Below are 25,485 nucleotides of genomic sequence, written 5' to 3' on the forward strand. Positions count from 1 at the left end.
CACAGTCTCTCTCTCTCTGTGTCAAATAAATAAATAAAATCTTAAAAAACAAGCAAACAAACAATAATGGCTGTTAGAGAAATCAAGTAATCATTTTTTTCAGTCAAAAATGTTCTTAGATATTTCTGGTAGAAAAGATGGTTGAAACTCCTGGCCCTGAAGTATTAAAAATTCGTATTTTCTTTGCATAAAATAATAATTTAAATACAGGCCATTTCTGTAAATGACAAACATCCATGACTCTGGGAAAAAAACATGAGAAGGTACATACTAGACTGTAAAACATGCTGAGAAAACAGACAGGCTTGGAGAAGAGGAGAGAGGAAGAATTTAAGAAAAAAACTGAAAGGTGTTGGTAACACAGTTAAGACTGCAAAAGAATTTTCATGTGGATAATTTAATTGGTGGTGAGATTCCCAAACAATCCCACAACTCCATTTAATCCCACACAGGTATGGCTAAATTACAAAAACAGTAGGTTAAGTCAAAGTACTGAACACAAGAGGCCATACATAAAGATCAATTTCCTTGAAACTAAACCAGGTCAGTGATCCATTTAAGAATTTTTGTGTTGCTTTCAAGTATGAGAAGTCAACTGAAAAACCAAATATTAGAATTCCAGGCCACTTCAGTATTCCCACAGGGGTAATGGAATAGTACAGATAACGCTGGAAGTCTGGGGTATATGACCACTATAGAATGATGCATGGGAGGTAGAAATTTTCCTTTTCATTTCCAAAAGACCCTTGGCAGTCTACTAGTTCTCAGTGCCTCGCAGACATAATGCCCTAGAGTACTGTAATATCCTACTCCCCCCATGCTTATCTATCAAGTCTCAAGGTCTAAATTAGCCTTCTTACCTCCTACCAAACACCCAATCTTCATGAACAACTGGCAGGTTGAAAGGAAATAAGCAAAACAAATTAATTCACTAGTCCCAAATTTTTGCTTTTGAAGGTGTGAAGTGAAGGAAGTGAGATTAAAAAAGACATTGTTTTAACCTTGGAGCTTGTACATAAACCAGTATGTTTCAAATGTGAAATTTTAAACTATTTACCAAAAGGGAATGAAAATGTGTGAATATATAAAGATCTAAATCAATACTAAAAACTACAATTAATGCTACAGTATCAATTTCTGTAAAAGAGTACTATTTACTTGATGTCCCTTTGAATAAGACTTTTTACTAATTTGCTTATGCTTTCCACTCAATGAAGAAACATCCAAAGTTGAAGAACCTTGAGTTAATGCAGGCCTGAAACTAAGCATTGCTATATGCATGCCATACATGTCCAGCAAAGCTCATTTGGTTCAAAGTTCTGATGTTGCAATAACAGTATATACACTTGGAAGAAGCAAAATTTTAAACACTGATCAAAATTTGGCAGCACATAATGAAGTATTTGTGACAGCAGTGAATTAGCATTTGCAAATCAAGAAGCCACCTAAAGTTTATAAATCTGGCAGTTCAAATCTTTGAGGAGGCGGCTGTGTCTTAACTATACAGTCATTTTAGGCGATGGTCACTGTGTTCTGCATTTTTGGGGCCAGTCTGAAGTTCTCAGCCATTATCAGACCAAATGTCCTAATTTTTAAAAATAACTCAGACAACAGCCTATCCACCAAAATATTTGCCCATTCTATTTTAACACAAAATATACAAATCAACCACAACTATTCAACCACTATTTCTTGTTAATGTTTTAAAAGAATAATAATGTTCCTTGCTTTTATAAGCACCACCACCAATTTATTTTTCGCTACTGATTAGAGGACTGTGCCTCGTTTCTGTAACACCTATTAAATATGTTCTTTAAAATGAAGGCTTTCCAAGTCAAGAGTATGTGTACTCTCAAATCAAGAGTATGTGTACTCTCAAAACGGAGTATTATTTGGGCACTTGGGTAAATTAGAGCTTAAATAAGGACATAACATTAAAACAAACAGCTGGCATTATTTGCTGAACTAAACATATTGAGAAAATCTTAGTAATAAACTAAAAATCTTAAAGCAGTTTTCAAAGGAACTCACGCCATCTCTGCCTCTGGTTCCTTCTTTAACATTCTAAATGCCCACTGAGTATACTGATGAATTCACGGAGATATAAAAAATACACTGATGAAAAGCTTTAAGTATTTCTAGAACTGGTCTTTTCAGATGCTGGGAAACTTTTCTGTTCCTTTTCCCAAAATGGAAAATACAACATAGCCCAGACATTCATCTAAACTGGCTAAACAAGATTTTAAGAAAATGGACATTGAGCGACGCCTCAGTGGTTCCATGGGTTAATCATCTGCCTTAGGCTCGGCTCATGATCCCAGGTCATGATCCTGGAATTGGGTCCTGCACTGGGCTCCCTGTTCAGTTGGGAGCCTGCTTCTCCCCCTGCTTGTATGTGCACATGCAAGCTCTCTCTGACAAGTAAAATCTTTAAAAAAAAAAAAAAAAGGATAGTCAGACTTCAGAAATGAGACAAACTGTTACATCAAAGATTCTATAAATCTGAAAAGTCTTCAAGTTTTTTTATTTGTAAAGATACCCATAAGTAAAATTATGATTTCAGATCTGGAAGAGACCTTAGAATCAACTCTTCTAAAATTAATATAAAAAAGAAAATATATACGTAATATGCATCTTTAAACTTACTTCCAGAAAAACTAAAATAATAATAATAATAATAGTAAATATTTTACTTACAGAGGAAAATGTTGCTGAAAAGCTTGAAAAATCATGACTTGACTCAATTATTTAATAAGCATAAAGTGGATGCCTACTTTAGGCAAGTTCTACAACTGTAGACCCAAAATGAGTTCAGACCACTAGAGTGCAAGACTCAAGGTACTCAAGAGTGTCAAAGGCGTTAAGAGAGCAGAGAGAAAGTCTACCTAGCCCAGTTATTTGTGGTGGTGGTGGTGGGCGCGGTGGGGAGGTTTGAAGATGTACCTGGGCAGAGTCTTAGAAGATAAAAAAATGGGATGGGAGGATGAGCATTCCAAGCAAATGTAACAGCATTAAAAAGTAACAAGATGGTCTTACAGCACCCTCACAGTTCCAGATTTATGAAAGAACTTCAAGGTGACCCACCACAAAGCCCAAGAAATGCAATTAATGCTCTTATGAATATTTTTGGAGGCTATAGCTTCCATCCGTTATCAAGGGAATCATATTCCCCCCCAGATTAAAAATGACTGTGACAGGTGCCTTACATCTGATTGGATTATAAAATATAAGAGATGGTTTTGACAGCTAAGTAGGGAACTAGTATCACAGAACTAAAACTAGAGATACTGTGACCCAGGTGAAGGTACTGTTAATAGTGCTACATACTTGCAAGAAACCAGGACCTTAACTAACTTAAGACGCAAAATGTTAATGGAGGGAGGGGTAATGGGTCAGAGTCTGGAAAAATATCTGGAAGATAAAAATCAATAGAACATACTAGATACTGTGGGGGTATTGTAGGGTCAGTCTTCAGCACTCTAGCTTGGGCAGCTAGATAATGCCCCAAACAGCAGAGAACCCAAGACCATCACCTAATCTCCCCCACCCTTATGAAAGGAGAGTTGGAGAGAGAATTTCAGTTGCTAACAGTGAGTTCATGTGTAGTCAATCCAAAAAGGTTAAGAAAATACTATTTAGCTAAAAAAATCAACAACTACTATTTACTTTATCTACTCAAAATTATAATCCTTTCAATAAATGGATAAAAAGGCATTTCCAATATGAAACATGGAAGTGTAAACTGAAAGCATTAGAAACAAAAATCTTGGGGCACCTGGTGGTTCAATCAGTTAAGCATTGGCTTTTGGCTCAGGTCATGGTCCTGGGGTCATGGACAGACCCTGGCACTGGGTTCCCTATTCTCCCTCTCCTCCCCACTTGTGCTATCTCTCTTCTCAAATAAAAAAATACAATCTTAAAAAAGAAATCTTTACTACTTTTGTTGCAGCTGCCCACTGGAACACTTTATTTAAAGAATAAAATCATTCCACTTCTGAATCCAAATTTTTGAAGAAAATGGAAATTCTAATTCTATACATCAGTGGTGGAATGGAAATCTTCAGGTAATTTTAACCTTCAGCCAATCTTAGATACCAAAGATATGCTTTATTTCCAGCACTCTTCTCAAAACACACACACACTAAGCAAGTGTCTATGACAGCAACATATTTCTTCATGATCCTCCCACTTACCACTGCTAAACAATTTGCCCATTTGTTAACAGAATGAAATACAAACATTTTAGCATGACAAAAGACCCTCCATAGTCTATTACCTATTCAAACTTGATTTTTCATCCTGCTCAGTAACCAATTATCCACTTCTCAATTTTATTTTGTTAATCCCGCTTCCAATCACAGTGCTTGGAATGCTCACCCCTCCCTGTTCAACACCTATTCATTTAACACAATGAAGTTCAAGAGCCAATTATACAAGCTTCTCCCAACTTTTCACAAGCAGAATTGATGACTTCCTTTTGCATTTTCCCCCGTAAACGAACAGAACACACTTCTAAAAAGATACCTATTCATTTTATTATGTCTGCCTCTTCTCACTAGACAACAAGTTCCTTGAGGGCAGAGAAAATGTCTGATTTATAGGTTTTAGCTCCAGTTCTTTGGATCTACCTCACGTAAGTAAATTTAAGAGGGAGAAAGAAACCAATCCTACACACACTGTAGGGTACTGTCAAAGACTACTAAAAAGTTAAAAAAAAAGGGGGGGGGAATGAACCAGCTTAACAAATCAAACATAATGAATGTTAGACCCTATATATTATACAAAATGCTTATTTAATGGGTCAGAGGTTGGTTGTTTAAAGTAGGCTTCACACCTAACATGGAGTCCAATGGGGGCTTTGAACTTATAACCCTGAAATCAAGAGCCTGACATTTAACCTACTGAGCTACCCAGGTGCCCCTCATCTTTAATATTTCTTAATGAAAGGTTCTTCAGCCTTTCTTCCTACACTGTGAAAAACAAAAAAACCTTTAAGCCTTATCTTTGTCAAATGCAAAGAAGGCTGTTACAGACAAGACCAAGTCAGTTTTGCTTTAGTTGAGGACCTCAACATACTCTCATTGGTAATGTCTATCAGATCACTGACCTAAATTCAGTATTTATTTTTTAGAAAGATTAATGAAATTACAGCAATACATCTGACGGTGTGTTTTAGATTTAGTAAACTGGAAAGAGTTGACAGAATGTAATTTAGGCTATGAAAATTTCACAATTAGGTAGAAAGTGATCTGAACCGAGATACAGTGGTAACCACTGTTAAAGCAATTTTGAAGTCCTCTAGGCTAAATGGTCAAATCCTGTATAACCTAATCACTTAACTTTCCTTGATGAAGGCAGTTACTACTTAAAATAAAAACTGTATGTTACGTTACCCCTTACATCCTTATGAAGAATAGAAGAATCTCTCTGAAATAGAAGGCTCAGAACAGATTCTGAGAGACTATTTTGACTCTGCCATGAGCAATATTACAGAACAGCAAACTTTCTAGAAATGTGTTTTAATTCTTTGGCCACCCGGGACTTAATGAAAAAGAACTTTTCTTACTTTCAGAACGTGTAAGAAAGAAAAGTAACACTTGTGATACTTTAAGATTTGGCCAACCTCCTCTCAAAAAGCATCCCTCTTTTAAATAAGCTAGAGGAGTTGAGGGGAATAAAGGGTGTGAACGACCCTTAGGCTCAAACTGAATTCTTGCCTGAAGAACTACAGAACTCTCATTTCATTTTCAAGATAGAACAAAGCTAATGCAAGATATTCTTATGAAGTAGTGAAAAAATGTGCATGTATGAGAAGTCTCAGAATGTTTAAAGAACAGGATGGCCAAAGTCTCTGAAGATATGAAAAGGAAAATTTAGGATTCTCTAAAATCAGGATTGATCCCGTAAGATGAAGTGGGCAAAACTATCAAAATTGGTTTAACACTGAGACACACGAGGTACCAGGCTACCAAAAACTTGTAGTTATTGGTGATAAATAATAATGGCTAGCATTTAAGTGATTACATGCTGGCACATATACTTTGCATACATAGGGGAACTAGAAGTTAAACTCATTTGCCTGCCCAGAAAGTAGAGGATTAGGATTCAGTCCCCCTAACCTTAAACCAACCCCAGAATGCTCTTACAGACTGTGTTATACTGCCTCCTACAGGTAGTCAAAAGCTACAGGGTAAAGTGGAAAAAAACCCAAAAAAACCAAAAAAAAACCTAATTGAATTCTGCCCGTAAGAATAAGTCAATTCTTGAAAAAGGCACTCGAATCAGCAAGACAAAGATATGCTGGTAGTACCTGGGGTCAACAGCAAGGTTAACACCCCAAACCAACGTTGCAATGAAAACAGAGAAGTTAGGATCAATTCAGAGTAGAAACATCCAGAATCTAATCAAAGAAACCAATATATAACCTTAGACACACGACTTACTAAATTATATTGTCTTCAGCCTAATAAGAGAATGTCCTAAGAGAAAGATGGCATGCATGATATCTTAAAAAGGGGACTTTTGAGGGGGGCAAAGAGAAAAGGAGGAATAATTCAGAGATCAAGTTTAGAAAACGTTTTACCTAGGGACTGAATTCCCTGATCCAGATAAGCCTAGGGGAGAAGGATACACCACTCTAAGTCTATCATAAGGTTATCCAACTAATTCCCCTTCCTCTGATTTCAGGTTCACTAAGCAGCTAATTATATTTTGCATTCCCACTCAGATTTGCCTACAGGGACAGACTATGCTGATAAGAGTAACTGGTCCACTGTATATTAAGAATATTTCTTTTTAGAATTTTCTGAATAACCAACCTAATTATTTAGGAAAGTACACTTTCATTTTCACAAGTCCCCCACCTCCATCATCTTACAACGTTTTACTTAACTCTTTAAAGTCCCCAACTCTACACCTATAAAATAAAATAATTACTTTGCATAGTAAGGTAACGTGTGCTTGGCATACAGAACACAAGGAAACATTAGTTATATTTCACTCCATTACCCAAGCTCACAAAGCTAGTAATTGCAGAAAGCTTGAGATCTGAACCCAGATTTACTCCAAAAGCCATTCTTTTTCCATTACAACATTCCCTATAGGCTCTAGTGTCAGTTGTCATCAGGGACTCTAAGACTTAGGACAATTTACTTAACCTTTTGGGATTGTACATCTTTAAGTGACCTTCCTTCTAGAGCTTAGGCAACTCAAATTTGTGCAGAAACTATTACCACTCTCCCATGGGAAAAATAACCTTATGCTTTAAAGTTAACTTCTGAGAAACTACTGTGCAATGGAGTTATTGGATAGCACCTAATTAACTCCAGCGTAAGTGTTTTGAACAGCAAGATCACTCCAATAAACATGCAGAGGGTATCACATCTGAAAGTTGACATTCTATAATCAGTGACTGGTTACCAATACAAAAGAATACAGGTTGTCTGAAAAGACTTAAAACAAGAACTGGCTCAACATCTCTTTCAGCTTAAAAAAGGATTTACCAAAATGGTAAGCCTACTATCTTTAAACTGGAAATTATAAATCAAGAAGTAAGGACTGAAGTATAGCCTATCTGTTTTCTAACTAAGGACTTCTGTTTTCAAGGAGTTTAGGAAATATTCTCTACCAGCCTACTACCTGATATAAGTAAAATCACACGAAACATCCTTAATATGCAAAGTTTAAAGTAAACTGCATTTACAAGAAACTTTTTTCCTAAAAGGGAGGATTACAGAAAATCTCAGCACAAAAACCTGGGTAGAAGGAAACAAGTAAAAACTACAATAGTTTACCAAAGCCATGTCTTTGGTAAGAGAAAAGTTCAAGGGAGATGAATTTAGTAGTATTATTCACAAGGAGTGTTATCCAAATAGCTTCCTCTACATTTACATACTGCGCTCACATTTCACATTATCCAGACCTGATATATAGAATTTTCTCAGCTGAATGTTTTCCTGAAAGGGTCTGCATCAAAGCTTAAGGAAATTGTTTAACTCTTTCTTTAAATGCCAGATTTGACTTCCATCAGCATGCTGAAAGTCTATGAAACACAAGGCAGCTTTTCTAAAATCACAGCTAATAAAATTTTTGACCACAAGTCAACTTTTTTTAGAGTTAAAACCTTCAACCTCGCCTTCTTATACTTCTTAAAAATTCTGATGGGCAAAGGACGGACTCATAATAAATAAATTCAGCGCCACGATTAGAAAATTGTCATTCCATTCCCCACCCCTCCCAACACAGATTACTTTTGAAAACTTGTTCCCAGGCTTTCTAAACCCCCACGCAACAGCTCCCTGCAATTCCACAACTGGAACGATGCCTTCACCCAAGTGTGTCGCTTTTTGGCTGATAAATCTCTCCCTAAAAGATCTGAAAAAGTAGGGAGCAGGATATACTGTACCTGGGCGTTGGCTTCGTGGAGTTTGTGCTCGTTAGAGACGTGGTGTCTCAGAAGAAGGGTTTTCTTGTAGTTTCGGGTCCCTCGCGAAAGCTCATCGTGCCCCACTTGAGGAAGGTCCCCGCTTCCCCCGTCCTCAGGGGTCTTTTGGCACCAGCCGCAAGACATAAGGCCAGTATCCTTGGAATACCGCAGCCAGGGAAAATCTTTGAGCCAAGAGGTCTGGAAGGAGCACTGTAGCTTCTGCATTAGGGACTTGGGCCGCGCGAGCGGGAAGTGCTGGACAGTCTCTCCTTCGCCAGCTCCCACACCGCTGCCCTCCACTTCGTCCCCGCCATCGCCGCCCGACCGCCTGCTGCTGCTGCAGCTGCCGCCTTCCGCCCCGCTGCCGTCGCCCAGGCTCGCCCCCTCCTCCTCGTCCTCGGTGCTGTCGCTCAGGGACGCGCCGTCCTGCATCAACTCCTTCCCCTCCAGCGCGTCCAGCTCCAGATCCACAGCCGCTGGCCCTCGCCCATTGAAATGCCTCAGGGGCCACGCCGAGGTCTCGGGGCGGCCGCGGCTACTGCCATTGTTGCCGAGACCCCCGCCGCCACCGCCTCCTCGGAAGGCCAGAGTCCGACGGTTCCTTTCCGCTAGCAGGGGGCCCCCCGCGCCACCGCCGCCCAGCGAGGTGGGGCCGCTCGCGTCTTGGGGGAGCAGCAACTCCTTGGTTTCCTCGGCGGCGGCGGCGGCCGCCCCAGCGGAGGCCTCCAGGTCTTGGGGCTCCAGGCCCTCCAATTCCACTTCCTCGTCGGCCCCCCGCCCATTGAGCTGCTGAGGCGCTAGCGGCTGGGGCTGTCTTGGCTGGGGCTGCTGAGGCCAAGCCGAGGCCTCCCCGCCAGCGTTATTGTTCGTGGAGCTGCCGCCGCCGCCGCCGCCACTGGCGGTGACCAACCCGCCTCCTCGGAACGCCAGCGTCCTGCGGTTCATTTCACTGAACGACATGGCGCGCGCCGCCGCCGCCGCCCGGTGCCCCGGCTCGCGCCCGGCCTCGGGCCGCGTCCCGCGCGCTCCCCGCCGCTCCCCCTCGGCTTCGCCCCCGCCCCCACCCCCGGCGTTCCGGTCTCGCGGGGCTCGGCCTCGCCCTCCCGCCCGGCCGCCCGGCTCGTGCTCGCTCCCGGGGCTGCCTCACGCGTCCACCGCCGCCCGCCGGGCCGCCGCCTCCGGCCGCCTCCTTGTCCTCCACCCCCGCCCCGCTGTGCTCCGGGCAGCGTCCCGCGCGGAGAAGGGGGCGGGCGGCGGAGAGGTGAGCAGCGAGCCGGGGGCGCGTGGGGCCTTCGAAGTTGAGAGGCGGAGTGCGGGGAGACCCTCCGCTGCCCCTCTTTAAAGCCGCGCGCACACACCGACCCTCCAAACAGATATCCTTCCTCCGGTGCGCCGAGGAGTCCCGACGCCGTCGCCCGCTTCCCAGGCGCTGAGGGCGAGAGGCACGTTAAACTGCTGGGCTCCGCCACATAACGAACCGACAATAAAGCCGGCGGAGCGTTTCCGTCCGACCAGGCCCTGGCGGAGGTCGAATGGCAAATGAACAACGGACCGTGCGCCCACAATGCACCGGGGTAGCAGTAACCGCTGGAGGGGGAAAGGGTGGGGGCCGGGCTGGGGGAGGGGGGCTGGGCTTGGGGCTGGGCTGGGGTGGGGTGGGGGCGCCAGGGGACCAGGAAAGGGGCTGGGCCGCGCCTCCGGCCTGGGGGCGGGGGTGCGGCCAGGGGGGAAGGAAGTCGGCCGAGGGGCGGGGGACAAAAGGCCGAGCGTCTGGCTGGGGGTCTCGGGGAGGGGGCGGGCGTGTGCGGCCGGGGCCGGGCTACGCGGAGGACAAACAGCTGGCGAGTGTCAGGGTCTGGCCGCCTCCCCGCTGCCCACAAGCACCTACCCGCGCCCGGGACGCACATTTTCCTTCTCTCGCCACGAGTTCACCTGGGACTTTGGAAATAACTGTGCGGTGGGAGCTGCTGCGCTCCAGCCTTGTCATTTGCTAGGGGTGGGTGGCGGTGCCCAAGGAAGTGAACTTATTTTGTTCCTTCACAAAGACTGGACCAGGCGGTGCCTTTCACGCGAGGAGGTTACAACCACCGACACCTCCTTGTCTGCAGCATTGTGTGTGCGAGGCAGCACCTCGGGCCCAAGGCAATAATCATTTCACAGAAAATGCACCGCCCCGAGTGTCTTATTGCTGTGATGAAATGGAAATTTAAATAAAAGGTCGAACACGTGCGTTCACTGGGAAGTATTGACATGGGTGTTACATCACCACCAGCCAATCAGATAACTCCAGTCGTGTTTATACTTCTACAACCACCTTGTGAGTATTACAGTATGTCATAACGTTATAAATATTAGGCAGGGTTTTCCCCAGGAGCGGGGAGGAGTCTGTTTCTACGGACGTTGTGTGCGACTCCAAGGACTGTGTATCTAAAAACAAGAATTAGTTATTGAGATTTATTTTTTTAATTGTTTACATGGCATATGGAATTCAGAATGATTAGAAGAACAAACTGAGCTGGAAATGAAACTCCTAATCTTGGTCGAGTTTTTCAGAAAAAGGTTGTCCAACTTAGAGCCCTTATACTCCTATTCCTGAAATTTCAATAGGCTAAATTTAGAAAATTCTAATGTGTTTGGACTCATTTTACTATTTTAAAATGTGAAATAATCTTAAGTTCTTTTTATTCAAACCTATTTCAGGTTTAAAAAAGATGTTTTCAACCTATGGCGAGGCTTTTTAACTTTTTTGTTAATATTTTAAATCAAACTAATACGAAATATATTCAAGATAATTACTGTTGAAAAAGGGGAAAAGGACGTTTATATGACAGGGTATACTTTTTACGTTAAATACTTTGGGATGTGCAAAGAAAAAAATATGCACAAACTTTTTACACCTACAGATTATTGTTAGAGGCTGCATTATGTATTAAAGGAAAGTAATATGTTTAATAAAGAGCATGTGTTACAGTTTTTAGGCCCTCTAGTTTTATGATTCTGTTCTATTGAAATTTCTATTTCTAAAATGAGATAGATATTATAGCTTTGAGTATATAATGTGGAGTGTGGAATATGGTGTGTTTCTCAAGATTAATTTTAACAAACAGATTTTTCTCAGACATAAAGTACCATTAGTAGTAATATTTTTCAATGGATAAGCACATTCATGCACATCAAGACTCATATATACTGTTGATTGTACAGATTTATACAAAGCAACTTCTGCCTAATTCATTATAATTTTAATATCTATGAAAATAAACAGTATTATATATCAAGAAAATGTTAGTTTTATATTATAGATGAAATATAATTTTAATGTAAAGAATGCTGCTGATAACCTGCCACATAAAGGTATTGGCTTTGAGTTATTTTTCCAGTAATAATCATATTGTTATCTGCCTACCAGTGATCAACAGCTTGAAATTCTGATATAAATCCTCAGATTGTTACTGTTTGTGGGGTTTTTTTTTTTCTTCATTTTGTCCTGCTTTGTTTTAGTAGTTGGGAAATCTAAGACAGTAGAATCATGACACTGACCTAATTTGTACATTGAAGAAAAATGATTCTGCCTGCTTGGTCACATATAATATGTGTTTCCATATTAATTTATGGGAAAATGTTATAATAATATCGTACTTTGTCCTTAATGCATTTTTTCAATTCCAGGTACTTTGCAAATAAATGCATTATTTATTGTATTTTGACCACCACTGCCTCCACTATAAAAAGAGAGAAGAATTACTGAAGTTAATTGCTTATCTAGGATTAAGTATTAAGGTAATGGTAAGTGAAAATGGACTTACGAATTTTTATTTCAACTTTACAAATTGTTTTCATTCCCAAACTGTAAAATGCATGTCTTTGCTTTCATGTATCTTATATGTCTAGTACCTAATAGGCGCTCTGAAAGTTTATGCTAGTATTACTATTTTTGCTTTCAGGCAGCACCAGAGTCACCGAAAGTGTTTGAATCCCTAATGGTGTGAACTGTGTCGTGTTTGAATCCCTAATGGTGTGAACTGTGTCAGGACTGTGTTTTTCTCAGACGTATATCTTACCTTATATTTTGTGAAATCCATCTTGTTTTCTGTCTGGAATTATATTTAAACATGAACTAATTAGGAATGAACACTAGATTAAAATGGTACAAATGAATGACTTAAATTCTAGGACTACTGAACTCCTAACAGCCAAATAGTGTGACTGTGTGGTGTTTGTATGTGTTTATATTTTTATCATTTTTTCTGTATAAATATATATTCAGTTGTCTTTCCCTGAACCCTAAGGAGGATGGATCAGAAGCAAAGTAGAAGATAGTGCTCACAAATGTCTCAAAAACAGCCCTACGAGGGAACTTTGAGTAACAGGGGATCTCCTGTTGTGTAAATGGAGTTTTTAAGAATTCCCCCACCCCTTCCAGTCTCCTGCTAGCAAGCAGGGATCTGTTCTCCCCTTAGCCCCTAAATTTGCAGTTGAGGGTTCTACCATATTTAAGGGGATTCCCCCTTATGCTTACCAGGGGAACCCCTCAAGAATGGGGCATTCCCCAACCAATTTATCCCCTAAATTCACTTGAGGCTATGTAAAAGTGCTGTAGGTTATCTTGATACTGGCCCACTAGGACTGCTCTGAGGCTGAGATTCTATACCTTGGTCAGCTGATATTTGATGGCCAACATGACTGTCATTTACTGCCTTGGTAGAGACACTTGGACTCTTTAGGTTCTAGGAACAATGGCGTATGCTTCTGTCTGTGAGATTGACATGTGTCATCTGCCAGAATGAAGTACGTGAGAATGGTAACTGTGTGTTACTCACTCTTGTAATCCCCTACCCCAATCCCAGCTTAGCACATATTAGGCAATTAGGAAATGTTTGTTAAATAATTTATCTTTCCTTGCAGTGTGTTTTGGTAGGCAACTTTTTCTTCTGTTTCTTCTTTTTTCTTTCCTTATTAAGTAAGAGATGTTATTTTTTAAAGTACTGAGCTAATGTTTTCACTGAATTTATGTTAAAAAAAAAAATACATATACAATGGAATATTATTCTGTCCTAAAAAAAAAAAAAAGGAAGGAAATCTTGCCATTTGCAACAACATGGATAAAACTGGAGAACATTATGGTAAGTAAAATAAGCCAGACACAAAAGGAAAAATACTGCATGATACTGTTTTATGAGGTATTTAGTCAAACTCCTAGAAGCAGAAAGTGGAGTAATGGTTGTTAGGGGTTGGGGGTGGGGAGGGGGAAATGAGAGCTGATAGTCAAAGGGTACAAAGCTTCAGCTATGCCCTGTGAACAGTCTTAGACATCTACTGTATAGCATCATGCCTATATTTAACGACACTGTACTGTATAAAATTTTGCTAAGGATGTGGGTATTAAGTGTCCTTCACAAAAAAAGTAAAAATAAAGTGGGCAGTAGAAAACTTTTGAAGACGGCGGATGATATGTTGATGGCATAGGAAGTGATGATGGTTTCACAGATGTGTACTTATCTCCATATTCATTAGTTTGTGTACATTAAATGGGTGCAGCAGGGGTCCTGGCTGGCTCAGCCAGAAGAGCATGCTACTCTTGATCTCAGGGTTGTGAGTTTGAGCCCCATGTTGGGTGTAGAGATTACTAAAAAAGAAAAAAGAAAAAGAAAAAACCCTTGAAGAAATAATAAAAGAAATACAAGGTTTGTATATTTTTTTTTGTAGTCAGTCCTACCTCAAGAAAGGGGTTTAAGCCAAAAAAGCAATGATAATCATGTAGTTGAATATAAATAATATCATATTATGAACACCATTTTCTATGTAGCTTACAGTGAATTACAGTTTACACCCTGCCTTCTAAATTAAATTAAGGTAGTATTATTATACTCATTTAACAGATTGAGGAAACTCAAGTACAAAAGGGTTAACCAACTTGCTCAGGATTATCGGATGAGGCAGAAGCTATGCTTGTAAGGTTGAAGACAACCTCTAGTCTAAGGCACCCTTTCCTACTAAAACACACGTGCTGCACTTTATCTGCATAATTATAGGCTACGCTAAATTTTAAACTTTTTTCATACTTTAAACATGCTCATAAGGGAAAAAAATAAGAAAAAAGATCACTCATTTTTTCTGGTAACAACTAACTACTGTTGTGTAAATACAGTCATTTTTTCGGTACCTAGCTGAAATTGTTTTTGGTATTTATGAGTTGGGTCTTAGGATATTTGTGTTTATAGTTATTAATATTTTTAGTGTCATTTTAATGGCTATGGAGAATACCATAATTGATTAACCAGTCTTCTATTGTTGGGCTTATCATTGTTTATAGATTTTTTGGTCATTTTAAATAATTCTTTAGTGAATATTCTTGAAACTAAAACTTTGTCTCTATTATTTCTTTTGGACAAATCCAAAAGGGAGAATTTCTTGCAAAAGTTATAAACATTTTAATAAAGTCATTAGTATTATTTCTTGCCCTCCAGAAATGCTCTCAAAAGTGTAAGTAGTACAGAAAGAAAATACAATTAGAGAAGTATTTCTACTGTGAAAGACCTAGTTCTAAGTAGAACACATAAACAAGAGCATTAAAGAAAAATCTCTGACGTAATTGACTATATAAAATTATAAAACTTGTTTTTCAGAGATATAATAAAGATTTTTTTTTAGGTGTACCAGGAAAAAGAAATCTGGGGTATATATGAGAAAGGTTCACTATCACTAATATACAGATGTCTCTTATAAATCAGTAGGTCAACCACATACCTAGTAGAAAAAAAAAATGTGCAAAAGACATAGTAAACCATATAAGAAAGAATACAAATTATTACATGTGGGAAGATATGTTGGCCAGTAACCAGAGGACTGTTGCATAAAAAACACCAGTTGATAAGTATATTTTTAATCCACCAGAGGTATAGTAAAATAAATATAATTGGGAATGTAGAATAACTTATCTGGTAGGCTGTTTGGCTATATGTATCCAAATAGGAAAAAAAAAATGTATGTATGTATATATCTTTTTACCCAGCAATTTCCTATCCAGAAATTTATTCTAGACAGATATATTAAGATGTCTTTGCAAGGGTGTTCATTGAGCACTGTTTATGTGCCTAAAAAACTTGAGCATCTATCAATGTGGGGTTATTTACTTAAATTGTGGTACTTGTTTGTAATGAATTACTCACCAACCATTAGGAAGGACAATGTGGCATTTTATGAGTCCATGGCTTATCATTGAGTGAAAAAAAAGCAATGTATTAACATATATAATAAGAAAATTAATTCATTCTATTAATGTTTATGGATAACCATGGTCCCTAGAATATATACATAAGTTCATATATGAATACTAGCATGGAAGTAGTTTAAAAGGATAGTCACTATCTTTTTACGAATGGGGCCGTTAATTTTCTCAGTAGTTGAATTTCAGTTTTTAAAAAAATTTCTTGACACATTTTCTATACTGCTATTTATTGAGAATATAATTTATATTAGGTATATGCTCCAAAAAAATACAGCAATTTTCACTTTGGGAGGAAAAGTTAACTTTGATAATCGATGACATGCTTTATCCCAGGACTTCTGAGAAGGAATTTTATTCATTCTTCCTTTTCTCTACTCACTGTGAACCAATTTTGCCTTGCCCCTAAAAAATAAACATGAAAGATTTAAAAGACAAAAACCAGGGTTTCTTTTCTTAGAAAATCTAAATTTCCTTAAAACCCGATGTTTCAAACTCTCAAGTTTACATGCATTTGTTCAGAGAAGCATCTATCTCAGTAAACCATACATTCTCGCCCTGCCCTCTAATCCATTCCTACAGCAAAGCCAGTAATCTTTTCAAAATGCAAATCTGATCCTATCTACCCACCCACACTCATGCTTAAAACCCTGCAAAGGTCTCAATTATTTTCTGTTGGTGTGCACATCAAAACACTTTCTTTTCTTTCTTTCTTTTTTTTTTTTTTAAGATTTTATTTATTTATTTGACAGAGATCACAAGCAGGCAAAGAGGCAAGCAGAGAGAGAAAGGGGGAAGCAGGCTCCCTGCTGAGCAGAGAGCCCAATGCTGGGCTCCATCCAAGGACCCCAGGATCCTGACCTGAGCTGAAGGCAGAGGCTTTTTAACCCACTGAGCCAACCAGGTGCCCCCAAAACACTTTCTATTTGCCAGCCTGTACAGGCCAGCAAGGTCTGGCTGATTTTCCTACTCAAGCTCCATCTAATGCCTGGTTTCTCCCTGCCTCTGACACTCTCCTCCTAAAGCTAGCCTTTTTCTTTCCTTTGTGTTTGCTTTGTTACCTACCTTCCTGGCCATTGTACAGGGTGTTCCCCATCAGTAATGTTTTTCCCTCCTTTCTCCTAATTAATTCACATTCATCTTTAGATGAATTTTCCTAACCACTCATACCCACCATTATTCAAATATCCTGTTGCAGAGTCTCCTAGCATTTTTTAAATTCTCTTTTACAGACTTGTCATTATTGTAGTTTTTAAACATATATAATTATTTGATTATTGCATGCTCTCCCGATAAACCAAAATTCCATGAGGGCAAGGACTATATATGGTTTTGCTCAATATTTGTATTTCCATCATCAAGAAACAGGGACTGTGACATCACAGGCAATCAGTAAGGATTGGTCAAATGAATCAATATATGAATGAGCAAATTTGCAAATACTAGGTATACACAACCTTGGACTTTCAACAAAAGGCTAAAACATAGAGTAAATTGGTCAGAAAGAATAAACTAGTAGAGCAAAAATGCTGTAGGGATTAGGTATTGATAATATTTGCATGCTGTACAATGTAAGGCATTTCTATAAAGTATATTGTAGGAAGATTGTTTCAAAGTTTTTAAGAACTAAAGCTAGTGTAGTATAAAAATAAATTGAATTATAGAATAATTATAATTGAATAAAAATAATTGAATTATAGCTACTATACTAGGTCATTAAAAATATACAAAAATGAAATGTTTCTTTATGTGTGAAGTTATGGTTTTATTTATTTTTAAAGATTTTATGTATGTATTTGTCAGAGAGAGAGCATAAGCGGGGGGGTGGCAGGCAGAGGGAGAAGCAGGCAGGGAGCCCGATGCCAGATGGATCCCAGGGTCCTGACCTAAGCCTAAGGCAGATGTTTAATCAACTGAATCACCCAGGCGTCCCTGTGAAGTTATGGTTTTAATCAAAAGTATTTGAAAATCCAGGGGTGCTTTGACTGGCTTAGTTGGTAGAGCATGTGACTCTTGATCTCATGGTTATAAGTTCAAGCCCCATGTTGAGTGTGGAGCCTACTTAAACTTTAAAAATTTTTTTAAAAATTAAAAATTAGGTGAGTAGCATTTTAAAAATATTTGAAAATTCAGAATTTAATGATAGCTAACCATGTTGTGTTTGCAGTTTTCATTTTATTTTTCATTTTAATTTTTTAGCATGTCTTTTTTTTAAGTTCAGGTGATCTCTGCATTTTAATTAATCACAAGTAGGAGTTAGCTCTCTGTTCTCTGAGAAAGTTGAAGTAAAAAGTAAAATGCCTTCTTCATGTATGTGAGTTGTAAAAAAGTAGCCTATTTTTACAATATGAATTTTTTATATTGGCTGTAAAGAATGAGAATGAGAACAATGAAAGTAGGGGTAGAGGTTTAATATTTATTTTTATTGAAAACTCAATTACTAAAACCACGTATACAATATCAATTTTTATAGGAGATCAATATTTAGCTTACAGATACTGTTTGGCTCACAAATTCATTTTCCTGATCGGTTGATGAACTAGACTCTGATCCATAGCCAGAGATTTCATGCCAATCCTCTTTTATAAGTTTACAAATACAAACCATTTACCTTCAGAAGGACCATGTGAGAAAACATGGGAGAAAGATGTCAGGGACATAAAGGTACAGTGCTATGAAGAAATGTCCTGAAGTGGGACTTTCTGTACAACTTCATGCAATAATTTCATAGGGGGCTTAAATGCCAAATAAGTTAACTTCCCCCAGAATTTGGAGGTAATGTCAAAGTCCGAAAATACCACACTTTGGGGGCGCATAGGTGGCTCAGTCTTTAAGCATCTGCCTTTTGCTCAGGTCATGATCTCAGGGTCTTGGGATCCATGTCAGACTCCCTGTTGAGCAGGGAATCTGCTTCTCCCTTTCCCTCTGCCAGCTCCCCCTGCTTGTGCTGCTGCTCTCAAATAAATAAAATCTAAAAAAAAATAAAAAATAAAAGAAAGATGGAAAAAGAAAATACCACACTTTGAAACTAAAGCTAATGGAATTAGTATTCTTTCAGTTCTAGTCCAGTGCTCCTCAAAATGGGGTATACTCAGCTCGGGAGGTATACCAGGAATTTCTAAGAGATGTGTAAGCTGTGCATAGATAGTTTTTAAGAGAGTTAGTGGTTAGGCTTTCAACTTCCATATGCACTGTTTTTCTAAAACTGAGCTGCTGAAGAATCTGCCTCACCTTGCCCAATCATCCTTTTTTCTTTTCACCAAAAAGAGGCACACCTTTCACCCACTCCTAATCTTACTGTGTTAACATTGCCCCAGGATGGAAAAGGGGCACCAGAGACAGAAGTAAAATGTCCCTGATTACTTCCTAGCAACCCTTTTGCAAATGGTTTTCAGCTTTTCCTTTCAATGAAACTGAAGAAGGACTTAACCAAAGTATCAGTTAATCATTAAAAATAGTTTTCAACAATAAATCACTAAGGCTTTTTTGCACATAACTTTGAAGGCGTTTAAAGAATTTGGGGATGTAGCTAAAACAAAACCCCTTCTTTTTCCATCATTCATAATTTTTCATGAACAAGTAGTCTGAGCACATCTTCTAAAAGAAGAAAAAAAGGAATAAAATGTATTTTATTGTACAAACCCTTTCTGAGCCTAGCAAACAAATTCTGACCACATTAATTAGTTGAAGAAACTTAGCTAACTAAGAAATGTATTTTCAGTAAATGTTTATATCATGTTTAATATCAATATATTTATGTTGCTTTGACCAAATGTGCACTAGTAATTATAATGCTAACTCATTTCAGGATATTTTATAACATTTAAGGTTACAGAAATTTTTAAAATTAAAGTTCAGTTGATAATTGACTTCTAAGTATAAATGTCATATTATAAAACTCTGGAAGTGGAATGGAAATAAAAAGGAATTATGTAAATTTTCAACTACTTGTTCATATATATATATATATATATATATATATATATTTTTTTTTTTTTTTTTAAGATTCTATCCATTCATTTGATAGACAGAGATCACAAGTAGGCAGAGAGGCATGAAGAGAGAGGAGGAAGCAGGCTCCCTGCCAAGCAGAGAGCCAGATGTGGGGCTCCATTCCAGGACCTCCCAGGATCCTGGGACCATGACCCAAGCCGAAGGCAGAGGCTTTAACCCACTGAACCACCCAGGTGCCCTTGTTCATATTTTTAAATGAAAAATGGTGGGTATTAAATAACTATGGTATATAGAATCCAATGGATAGGTTTTCTAAGGTATTTTGTAGTGTCAGTATTTGTAACATGCCAAAAATGACGTTCATTACAACAATTTGAACTTACTATGAAAATATCTCAGATGCTACCTTAAAAATGTGTAAAATACATAGTATTTCAAAATTATTTGGGGGAAGACATGACCTATTTTTCATAAGCTGAAGGTGAAAAGAGAAAAAACTTTCATAAGGAAAAATTTTCATAAAGTTAAATTTGTTCAGTTTAAAAGATTATTTTAAATGATATCCTTTGTTATGCCTTAGACTTAAGATATATTTTGAAATTATGGTGTTAATGGACAGTAGCTTTATTTTTGATGTGGTAGCCGTTTCTCAGGCTCCCAGTAGCTTTATTTTTAATGTTCTTTTCTTCAATACTCCTTAAAATGTTTTTAAAAAGTTATTTTTACTAATGCACAAAATTCAAAACCCTGAGAGAATCACTGGTCTAATAGAATGTAAAGAGGAATGTTTATTTTATAAAACAGAATATTCTGGAATTACTGAGGAGTGGAGATAGCCAGTTTACTACCTAGTGTGGTGGACATAGCCAACAAGCACTTTAAAGACATTGAGTTTCTACTGTGAACTAAACATCTGGATTTAGCAGATTAATAAGATTGTCCCAACCTCCAAGAAACTTATCTTTCAGTGAGGGAAAGGAATAAGTGAATTAATAATTATAATGGCTAAGTGTTGATAGAGATACATAAAATTGCTGTGGAAACATGGTTTTAAAAATTGAATTGCTAGGGAATATAGATGAACATAAGAATTTAGCCAAAATAAAAGTGCATTTATCCTAAAAGTAAGGCCATTTTAAGTAGTTCAGAATGTTTAGACTCTACAACTGCTCAAGGTGAGATTTATAAAGAAAGAACAAGGAGACATGAATAAAGAATTGGTTTTTTTAATCCTGAAAGTGATGGGAAGACTAAAAGACATTTTAAGCAAGGAAATAAGTAAATCAGACACTTCTTAATAATATCTAATTCCTAATTATATGCTCATTCAACAATTTTATCTTTAACTTGGCCTCCTATATAGATTCATCCATAGGAAGAAATTCTTTTAGTAAACATAAACAGAGTAGGTTACCCTGCCAGGTAAATGTTCTACTGAAAAATAATGAATTGCCAGTCTCTTCTAAATTGGTTTGAGATCATGTCCAAAATCTAACATGTTTTAAAATTAGTGAACAAGCCCAGTTTGGAGATGCTCCAAGTGAGTTGCAGATCTAAGACACTATTATTGAGATCAACAAAGTATTTCTACTTCTCGAAGTTCAGCTAAAAGCTAGTGGGATGTCTAAAGATTTTCTCCATCCTAACCTAAAGATTACATATCCATCAGCTTCTCAGGTCTATTGAGAATTCAGTAGTCAACGATGAAAGTAATTTCATAAAAGATGATAATGATAGTTTAGAAATCCTTAATACAACTTCCAGAAATGAAGATGAAGCTCTTCTAAGCATTCGTGATCAACCAACATAAAATTTGCCTCAAACTTTGAGATAATACTCCTGCAACAAGAGTCATAAAGAATGGCTGTGCCATCATGCCTCTGTTCTCAAAATGAGTGGACCAGACAGTGTGGGTGGAAAAGGAAAAATTCATAATCACCTTTGGATAAATTGCGCAAAGGAGTTACACTCCTTAAAAGGGCTCAGCAGAGTCTTCTGCATGAACAAGGATAGTTGACACGAGTGAGGTGAGTTGTTTTCCTTTTGGTGAAATGAGAATTAAATCATTTTGGCTTGGTAAGTTTTTTGGCTGCTTTGAGATCCATTCCCCCAGGCCAGTCACAGTCAGTGTTGTACTGTGCTAAGTTATTATGCCTCACTGGTCAGTGGAACAATTAGGCTCACTGAACAAGTACAATTCAGGTCCAGCCTACTTTTTTCTTCTGTTTAAGTAACCTGACCTAACAACCGTGGGATTCTGTTGTTGACTCTTAAATATTTCAGGATTTTCAGGTTTGCTGAAGAGACACAAATGATCAATTTGTAATTCAGAGACTTCTTCCTGCTCATGTGCTAAATGTCACATTAGTTAATACACTTACGTCTACAAAGGTATCCACGAGGGATGGGTTTATGGTTTTACCGTAGAAGACTTCAGTTTTCAACCTGTGACACTTGGGGAAATTACCAAATATCTCTAGACCCTGGTTTTCTCATTTCTAAAATAGAGCTAATAATAGAAAGGTAGTAACCTTCTAAGTCTGTTGTGAAAATTTAATGAAATTATACACATAGAGCACTTAGCTCATGCCTAGCAAATACAAACCAGCAGGTTAATTTATTCAATTCTTCAAACACTACATGCCAGATAGCAGAGAGAAGGACTAGAGATAAAAGCAAGAATAGACAGTTCTTGCTCTCATGACACTTAAAAGGAAGTTGACAATCAAATATCACAAAAACAAATGTAAAGAAGGAGGAAGAGAAAGAAGGAGAAAATACATAGTTTTGGAGCTTGTAATAGGTAAGACTTGGCTTTTGAGGGTGATCAGAGATTTCTCCGGGAAAGTGGCATCTGAAGGATGATTAAGAGTTAACTTGGTGAAGTAGAGATGAGAGAGATGGCTTTCCAGCCTGTGCAGAGGCCCGCAGAAGCATGGGCCATCACAGGTTTGAAGGATAAAAGGCAAGCACCGGTGGCCAGAGTAGTTGAGGGGGTGGGAGCAAGATGTAAGAAGAGGTGGGTTTAAGATGAAGTGGATGTGATCCATTGTATAGCAGTTTTAAGTTTGTCTTTTTGATAAGAGCAATGGGAAGCTGCTAAGGGGCTTTTGAATGCAGTAGGAAGAAGGGACAGCATAAAGTAGCATGATCAGATTTGGATTTTCAGATCATCTTGGCTGCTGATAACAGATAAGATGAGGACAAAGGAAATAGAGGCTATTATAAGAGATGATGAAAACGTCAGCCAGATTAATAAGGGTAAAGGTGGAGAGAACTGCACAAATTTAAGAGCTATCTGGGAGGAAAAGTTTTATAAACTGGTGATGGATTGGATGTGGGGATTAAAAAGAGTGAAGTGCAGAGGATAGTGTCCGGCACCAGTCACTAAAACAGGTAACATCAGAAGAGCGAAGTTTGGGGATAAAGTTATGAAATCACGTTTGGAAATTTCATTTTGAGTTTCTTTTGAGATCTTTATGAAGCATATTAAGTAGGCTACAGCTCATAGGATACATATGTCTCATAAATAGATGTGTATACACACATGCATATATATATATACATATATATATATATATATGTATATATATATATGTCATCTGTGGGTAGGTGGTGACTTTTTCACCCATAAAATGGGCAATACCGATCCTGCCTCATAGGAGTGATTCATAAGAAATGAGTTGGGAGAGGATGCAGATAAAGTGCCCAAGCTTGTATCCATAATTGTACCAGGCCAAGAGAGGGAAGAAAAAGCACTGGGTCCAGTAGTGGCAGTGAGGTGGAAATGCCCAAGGAAATGGTGCAAGGAGTGTCAGAGAAGCAGCAGCTGGAATCAGGTGTGATAAACACAAGACTCTGATATATATACCACTTTTGAAGGTTGATCACTAGATTCTTTCAGCAAGCTCCCTAGATGTTTTCTAAGTGAGCAGTTACTGAATCTGAAGTCTGGAAAGGCTCCTGCTAATACTAACTATGACATTAAAGTATTCAAGGCAAGTTTTCATGGAAATCCATAAGCATTTATTGAGGATCACTAATCCAATGTGATCCTCACATTGGAGGATTTCTGGAACAGAAGAGTAGAAGTTGGACACAGAAGTAAGGCAGAAGGTGTGTTCTAGGAGGGGTAAAGCATACCAAGACTTTAAAAAGTACAGACCTGTAAAATCACAATGGGATAAAAGGAGTGAAATTATCTTGTAATTAATAACATTTGGGGGAAAGATAGTGTTGATATTGGAAAGGTTAAGGGACCAAATGATGGAAGACAAGTAAATGGTGGGAATCTATCAGAAAATTGTAAGCCGGGCAATGATTGGGTTAGCTTGTAAATAGAAAGGTTGAGACCATTACATAGACCAGAGGGTGGAATTGAACACTGGAGAGACAGTTATCAGTTATGATGCTATTGCAGTAGAACAGGTAAAGGATAGAAGCCTGATGTTCAGGAGGCATTTGGAAAGTAATCTGGATTGGAGAAATATATAGTATATATGCTATACTAAATTTTACTATAGTATACTATATATAAACTATACTATACCATAGTGTATATTGTATATACTATCCACTATAATATACTGTATACTGTGTATATACTATATATACACTAATATATATTATATATAAATACCCCAAACATATCTGTGTTTGGGGATTATCAGTTATAATAGGTAATTTAAATCAGTGTAAGTGAAATAAATGAAGGACAAAGTGAAAAGAAGAATAATTTTAAAAGGACCATGTGAAATAGCATCATTTAAGAAACAGGTGTAATAAGAGGACCCTAAGGTCTCTTATCCAATAACCCTCATTCTTGAAAGTTCTTCCTTATGTCTAACTTAGATATTTCATGCTGAAATCAAAGTCTGTTTCTTTTGTCCACTCTTCAGTTGAGATAGAAAGCAACTGTTCATCATCTTGTGTATAACAACCCTTCCTAGGCTTGAATACTGTTATTAAGAAACCTGGTAGTCTTCTCTAACTTAGGCTAAATAATTTCTAGCTCCCATTTCCCCAACCCTTTAATCATCTCTGTGACTCTCTGTTGAATCCTTTCCACTTTCTTCACATCTCTCTTTAACTTACAGAGTCCATTGCTGGATGTTGTATTTTTCAGATTCACTTTGAGGATCATGGAAGACTTTTCTTAAATTTTTTGTGTAGTAACTTCACGTATCCCAGTGTTGTGCTTGGATTTGCTCCATGTCAAATACAGATCTCTAGTAAACCAGTTATTTTGGCTATTTATGCCTAACTAACTATTTTTTCTTATTTATTGTTAACATTAAATCCCTTTTGATAGTGACATTTTGTAGAGATCATTCTCAATACCGTGACTGAATGAAATACATTTATCTGCCTTGGTCTCGGTTTTGGGTGGGAGGTAAAAACTTTGTACTTCCATGTACTTGCATAGGATGACATAGATTAAGCATGTGTTCTTTTCCATCTCCCCTTTCTGGTTTAAATTGTGGAATTAGATTAAAACATGAGTGTGAAAGAACGTCACTTATTCTGCATGTCTGTACCCCCACTCCCTTGTGAGCTCCTTGAAGGAAGAATGCAATTCTGGTTATCTTTGTATTCTCAGTTCACTTTTTTATCTCAAGGGAAATTACATTTGATGCCTGCCTTAAATCAAGTGTGAAAAAGGAAGGTCTTGACCAGCAGTGGCAGTCAAGTTCCACCTTGCTTGTCAGTTCAATTGATTGGTAGCAATTTAATTATTGCTGAGCAATGTGATTAAAAGGATTCTGCAAGAGTCCTAGATCATCAAAAAATGTTGTGGCAAATTAGAATTGTCCAAAATTAGAAATATGAATTGCCATAGCAATTGTTTACCTTGGCTGGACATGAGGCATAGGAGAGGAGG

General features: G+C 38.2%; 1 protein-coding gene and 2 long non-coding RNA genes across 4 annotated transcripts in view; 1 reads left to right on the forward strand and 2 right to left on the reverse strand.

Moving 5' to 3' along the window:
* The window catches only part of ZBTB10 (zinc finger and BTB domain containing 10), a 36,890-nt gene extending 26,177 nt beyond the window's left edge, over positions 1–10,713 (reverse strand). The window contains exons 1-2 of one of the 2 annotated variants that reach the window (XM_082719436.1): positions 10,314–10,713; positions 9,788–9,943 (exon numbers count right to left, since the gene is read on the reverse strand). In XM_082719436.1, the coding sequence (XP_082575562.1) occupies positions 9,788–9,943; positions 10,314–10,412 (255 nt within the window). In that variant the 5' untranslated portion in view covers positions 10,413–10,713. Of the gene's footprint in view, positions 1–8,404; positions 9,944–10,313 lie in introns of those variants that run through there. The other variant, XM_082719435.1, reaches the window with a different exon arrangement.
* Positions 10,619–13,634, forward strand: LOC309859047. The gene is made up of 4 exons (XR_014308502.1): positions 10,619–10,742; positions 12,095–12,211; positions 12,370–12,424; positions 12,457–13,634. It is a non-coding gene; the product is annotated as an uncharacterized lncRNA (long non-coding RNA).
* Positions 13,635–15,863: 2,229 nt separating this feature from the next.
* LOC309859056 overlaps positions 15,864–25,485 on the reverse strand; it is a 69,880-nt gene continuing 60,258 nt past the window's right edge. Inside the window, exon 2 of the long non-coding RNA XR_014308513.1 lies at positions 15,864–16,055. This is a non-coding gene — a long non-coding RNA (uncharacterized lncRNA). The remainder of the gene's footprint in view (positions 16,056–25,485) is intronic.

Source organism: Mustela nivalis, assembly GCF_964662115.1.
Source record: "Mustela nivalis genome assembly, chromosome: 2".
Taxonomy (NCBI): domain Eukaryota; kingdom Metazoa; phylum Chordata; class Mammalia; order Carnivora; family Mustelidae; genus Mustela; species Mustela nivalis.